Source organism: Morchella importuna (assembly GCF_003444635.1).
Source record: "Morchella importuna strain M04M26 chromosome Unknown Morimp01GS005, whole genome shotgun sequence".
In the NCBI taxonomy this organism is placed as follows: Eukaryota; Fungi; Ascomycota; class Pezizomycetes; order Pezizales; family Morchellaceae; genus Morchella; species Morchella importuna.
The window spans coordinates 404160-410487 of record NW_025763402.1 but is presented as its reverse complement, the minus strand read 5'-3'; the positions used below and the strand labels follow the sequence as shown (position 1 = coordinate 410487).

At 48.8% G+C, this 6328-nt stretch overlaps 1 protein-coding gene across 1 annotated transcript; it reads right to left on the bottom strand.

Annotated features, from left to right (window-relative positions):
• Nucleotides 1-1626: 1626 nt before the first annotated feature.
• On the bottom strand, nucleotides 1627-2966 carry LAJ45_02677 (uncharacterized protein; the record flags this gene model as incomplete). The annotated part of the gene is made up of 4 exons (XM_046112268.1): nucleotides 1627-1898; nucleotides 1959-2223; nucleotides 2291-2858; nucleotides 2926-2966. 4 exons carry the CDS (start codon nucleotides 2964-2966, stop codon nucleotides 1627-1629), a joined length of 1146 nt encoding a protein of 381 aa, XP_045974394.1.
• Nucleotides 2967-6328: the final 3362 nt, after the last annotated feature.

Genomic DNA, 6328 nt, shown 5'->3' with positions numbered 1-6328 from the left:
GCCGTGCATACCCCATATAATCCCACTATGACCGACCTCTCCTCTTGATCTTCTTTCTCCTCTTCTCCTTCTTCCTCTTCTTCTTCCAACAACAGTTTTGGATGATGATAGCAAGAGCCCCGAGGATGGACTGTCCTGGAGGCTCTTCACGATTTCCGATAGTCCTCCATGCTTGTGCCCCCTGTGTTTAACCCTCGTTGTGTGTGGTTGAAGCTAGGCTACGAGCGTGGAGTGAACGAAGGAAGGGGGGGGAGAGCCTCTAGATGGTCTGTCCGGTGACGGACTTTAAAAATTACTTGATCTAATCTGACATAAAAGTAAATAAATAAATAATTCTGTTGATCTTTAAATTAGTGTTTTTACGCGGTAATGAGTCTTCGCGTGGTGTTCGTCTTCTGTTCTGTTCTGTCCTGGAAGCACTTGTGTTTTTTACGCGTCATGCTGGCTGTGGAGTGTAGTTGTGCATTGGGTTGTAGATAGCTCGGAATCCAGATCACGCTTCAGGCTCGATGGAGGACAAGTGTAATTGCCATCTTTCATGTAGGCATGTAGCTCCCCAAGACAAGAAATGAGGATTCAGCCTCTTCAGCCGAGGTCACAGACCTCGATCTATGATATCGATCCTGTAGATCGAACAGTAAAGAAGTGAGTTGTTCTCAAGATAGTATTGTTGAAAAAAAAAGGAATAATATCCTTTTGCAACACACCTATCGATATACAAGGCTCTGGCATTAAGTGAATGAACTAAATGGGGTGTTGACTGGTGAGGATCCGTTCACTCACTTAATCCCAGAGCCTTGTACACCACAGGAGATAGGAAAAGACGAATAAGAAAAAACTAGCATGTGCGGATGTGGCGAGATTATTAGAGCTTAAGCCACCCTTGTAGTTAGTTCTAGAGTATGATGTCGATATCGCAGTTGACCAGGCCAGAAGGATCTGCGGACGTCGAGCGCCCTCTGTTTAGCTGCTCGTGATTGGTGGGGTAGGCGGTAGGATTTCTCGTCAAATCAAAAAACATCCAGGGATAATTTCGTTTCCATTCCCACTTAGGTACCGGTGGGAAGTACTGGTGGGCCTATGAGAGTAGAGTACCTCCATCTAATGTAGGTTCGACAACCGGGGGTGCGGAAAGGTTTGGTACTCTGAGCAAGCATACAATAGGACACATATGTGACCAACACTGGACACATCTGTGACTGTAACCTAGGGCCAGATACTTTACAGGTCATATGGTAATGGCAATATGGCTATGATGCCTGGCCGGCTTCAACGAGACTGTTGTGAAAAACACAAAAGTCAGCTTGGTGTGGTGTGGTGCGTGGATAGATAGATACATGTATCTTCTTGCAGTATGCGGTCCTCGATAGTGCACGTAAGGGTTAGGGCTTGCGTCATGATGGAGAGTTGGATAGGAATGCTTTCAGGAACATATTAGATGACCGCCGGTAGAAATATACGCACTCACTTGAGCCAAGTTGTGACTCTACCGCGTGGGCACAACACCATTTAATAAAAAAGCTGTTGTACACGTACTCTAAAGCCAAATCCAGCATTTGTCCGTTCGCCGCTATATAAAGAGAAATTACTTTACAGAAAAGAAAAAAGAAAAACAGAAAAACACCGCTAACATTGAAACGCAATGCCCTCCTTCTCCGTCGTGACATTACCTCCACCCGCCGAGAAGCCTGTCCCGTCGCTCTGTATGAGCACCAGCCCGGGCTTCACCCCGCTCTTCTTTGATTTTTTCGCCTTCTTCCCTACCACCTCTGACAGCACTTCGTCACAGACATAGCAGGTCACAACCTTTGCAGAGGTGTCATGCGGGTCGTCGTTCTGCGGGCAGAGGAACTTGTCGGCGCAGGGTTTGCAGAGGACGTGGCCGCAGGGTTTGGCAACTGTTATATGTCGTCAATATCATTGGTATTGGAAGGGCAAGCAGGGATGATGAAACTTACGCATGGCCTTTGTGGCGTTGTTGAGACCCTTCTTGCAGCTGGGACAGACCCGTTGGGGGTCTCCGTGCTTGGTCCGCTCGTCCTTCTCTTCGGCGAATTGGACAGTGATCAGCGTTTTGAGATTGTAGTTGTGGATCTTGTTCTTTTCGGAGGCGGGGCAGACGGGGTTGAGCTTTAGTGGCTTTTTGGGCACGTCGGAGGCGGCGACGGAGGGCGTGAGACTGGGGACCCAGAATGATGGGAGTTTTTGAATTGAGGCTACTGACTGGGTGGATGTTAGTATAGATGTATATAACGAAAGCTGTGGGGTAGAGAGGGGAATTGGAAGGTACCTTCTCATTATTGATATGGATCTTGGCCTTCTGCCTTTCTTCCCTGGCAAGCCGCATGAGCTCCTCTTCATCGAGCTCAAACTTCCTCTTCTTCCCCCTTTTCCCCTCCTCCTCCGCCCCCGCCTCAGCGGCCTCCTCATCACCTTCATGCTCCTCCAGAATGATCTTCCCGCCCTCCCTCCCCACAACCTTCGGCGGCCCCATCCCAAAGATCGCCCTTGGATTCAGCTCGCGCTCACTGCGTGTCCGGATCTCGAGCCCCATCTGCAGCAGCTCAAAGTCCTTCACCGCGCGCTCCTTTGCCTCCTCATCACCACGCTCCCGCTCCTCCTCCTCCTCCTTGATGCGCCGGTCGAGCTCGGCCTGCATGCGCTTAATCTCCTTGTGCTGGCTGAGCAGGTTCTCGACGGCGCACTCGCGGCAGAAGAGGTCGCCGTGGTCGCACGAGACGGGGTCGCGGCACCGCTGCAGACACAGGTTGCAGGCGTCGAGCGGCTTGAAGGAGTCGCGGGTGAGGCGGGTTCGCTGCTTGCCGTAGTCGCCTTTGAGAAGGGAGCGTTCGTAGGAGCTGCAGGGCGAGGGGGGTACGGTGTTAGTTTATGGGCCTTCAGTAGGGGCGGAGAGGGGAGAGCTACGTGAAGAATGCGAGCGAAGTGTTCCGTTTTGAGTGCGACATCTTGCGGGGGAATTGGAGTGGCTTTGGGGGTTTCTGTGGGCGTTTGGTTGAGAGCTGGTATCGTGTGGATGGTACTGCATGGAGTTGAGGACTGGGACCTTGCTTGGCAGGTCACGTGAGCACGCTTTTTCTCGCGTTGATTCAGGCGGTTGGGACGTGAAGGTGGACGGACAGGGACAGGGACAGACATGGATCATGAGATATCACTTGTCGGGTAAGACTCGCTCGAGTGACTCGCTATGAAAAACACAAAGAGTGCCGAGAACATGCACGCAGTACTTTGATACTGCTACGTGTATCATCTGTGATTGCGTATTTTCCGTGACTCGTGTTTATAAATTCATGTTATTTGTCGTCAATTACGTATGTACTGCAGCCACGGCAGTCCCAGCTGATGACAACACGGCACTTACTCATAAACAATGACTGACAGTTTCAGGTTTCAGCACGCCACTATATGTAATACTGTACCATACAGTAGCAGTTACTACGTCTCTAATTCATGAGGCCAGCGATGATCTGCCAAGACGTAGTATAAAACGAGAGTTTTCTGCCCTCTTCCCTCTCCTCCTCCTCATCTTCATACTCATGAGTTTGATTTCACAATATCCGAATCTTGCCTCCGCCGGTGATTGGCTTCTCAAAATGGGAGAGCTACATATTTATCAGTTCCGGTTCCTCTCAGCTTGGTTGATCCGTGATAAATGATATACAGTTTTGCCAAAGGGGGGGGGGGGGGGGGGTGAAGGCAAAGGATTTCCAGACGAAGTAGGTGTTTATTCTTCGGATTCCAAGGAAAGACTGGAAACTAATGGTGGTTTTGAATCAGGAAATCTGTGCGTAGGTCAGAGTTTATCGTCTGCTATACTCTCCTAGGGCGACTGTACTGGTCTCGAGGATATGGATGCGAAATTGTCACCGAATGGAGTGGTTCTATGCAGCGAACCTCGACTTTGCAGATCTCCCAAGATATACAGAGATTTGGGCCTCGCTTTACTCTACTGTGGGGAGAAGATGAGTTGTTGGCCGGGGTATACTGGTGTAGAGTAGTATCCCAACCTCAAATTCCGACAAAGGTGGACTCACGCTCGGTTCTCCCGATCATCGTACTTATCGATAGTTGGCCATCCATCCATTATCACTGATACTGTTATTGGGCCGCCCCAACACGGTATGGGTATGGCTTCTAACTATAAATGGGGCGGGCGTAGGTATAGAGCTTTATATATATATTCCGCACTCCCGCAGAATGTTGGATAAGCTAACCTCCTCCTCCACAGGACCAGCCAAAACACATAGTTTTTCGCGTCCCGATAGACAGGCCAAGTGGGTGCCTGGGAGTCGAGGTTAATCTTGTGAATGAGGTTACCACCCTCAGGTATATTCGCAAGAATATATATACCGAGTATTCCGGTTCCGCAGGTGTATGACTTTGATGGCGGCGACACGCTGATTGCGGTTCTGTTTTTCGCGATGTATGAGGCCACGGTGTCATGATAGTAGAATAAGAAGGGAAAGCTTGTCAACCTCCTCTAGAGAATCATCAATAGAAGTAACGGTCAAGTCACCTACTACGTGATACTTTAGATGGAGTAGTACTTTCGGTGTTATAATAGGAAAAGTGAAATAACGACAACACAGCTTGCTGTAGCCTAGTACCACCAGGCTCAAACTTAGAGCACTTGTTTAAACTAGAAACTAAGGCGTCAATATAATCCACATGAAGAGTTGAAACTCATCTTCAAAGTCAATCATGGGTTTGATAAAAAAATGTTTCATCAATAATAGCTAGTTGACTCTATTCGAGAACGAGTATGTATGAGTCGTGAGACACAATGACTTGATCCATATCCAAAAAATTCTCGGAAAGAATGATTATAAGCTTAAAGATATCACTCCTTCGTGCCGTATAAGAAAATGCACACTAGTTACGGGAAATTCCGCTGAGCCTCATCGATGCCGGTGACGTCAGAGGATAGGTGAGCGAAGATTGATCGTTAGGATAGGGTGAAACTTTTGTTCCTACATGATACTTTTGCCCTAGGTTGCTGTTTTATAGTTGATCGTCGAGGAGGTTGAGCGCTAAGTTCGCCAATGAACGAACCGGGCATCTAGTAAACATAAATAGTAAAACAGTCATACTACATTTAGGTAAGATATGCAGTAGAATCATGCAACTATCGATAAATAGGCGCGAGCAAGAAGAAGAAGCAGTTGACAACAGTAGAAAATTCCGAATCATCGTGCCGGGATTGTAATTTGGAATGGGCACGTTTGCTCTGTCCTGGACAGTGCTGGTCAAAACTCTCCATATTGAGTTGAGTCTAACTACATGTACTAAACAGCGCAGCGCACCCACCGCACGGATAGACTAATGTAGGGCATGAAAGCTACCGTAGTAGAGTACCTGAGCTAGCAACGGCAACCCGAAAGAAAAAAAGCGCTCCCAAAGCGTACGCCTTGACATATTTCCAGAACATGCCATGCCCCTCCCTCCTTACTCTAAACCAGGGTTTCTCTTCATCCTGTGAATCCTTGAGTTTTAGCTGATATGATGATGATGCTGGTTGCGGAGAGAAGAAGATGATGAGCAGGAAGAATCGAAAGCTGTGGTTGTTGTTGACACGTGCTCTGCACAAAGTGCTGTATCCACATCCACAACTTCCTTCGATCGGTTCTGAAAGAGTCCAGCGAACCTGTGGTTCCAGCCTTGTTTAGGCTTAGTGAGGTACCCAGCTCGAGGGTGCTTTGTTTACACACGTCTCCCCGCTGCTGTTCCTGTGTTTACACTTACACCATCTCCGTACTCTGCGAGTCTACGTCGGCTGCCTGCCTGTGACTTTAAAAAAAGTGATATACCGTTCTGAAGCCTGTCTGCCTGCCTGTCTCTCTTGCCCTCGCGACTTCTCTTGACTTGAATCTATCCACTCGATCAGGACAACGACAACGCCCAACTGAATCTCTGAAACTTGAACCGTTCCCCTCGATCCCCTCCACACCTCCCCCTCCATTGTATTCTTAGAAGCCTGCCCTACCTGCCATACCATAAGTACCTACATAACAGGGGAGAGTTCTTATTGCTGGAGCTTAAGTTCATCTTCTTCACCGCCCCACGTACCAAAAAGATATATATCTTTATATCCTTCCTCTCTTCATTTCACCTCTCACTCGTCCGTCCAGTCAATCACACCCACCTAACCCAACCAAACTCAACCCACACCCCGCGCCTGTTTGTCCGTTCGCTGCTGCTGCTGCTACTGCCGCTGTCCCCCGCTCCATCCTTCTCCGGACTGCGCTTCTACCTTTCGCCTTCCCGCTTTGCCACAAAGTGGTTCACACACACACACACACACACGCCCATA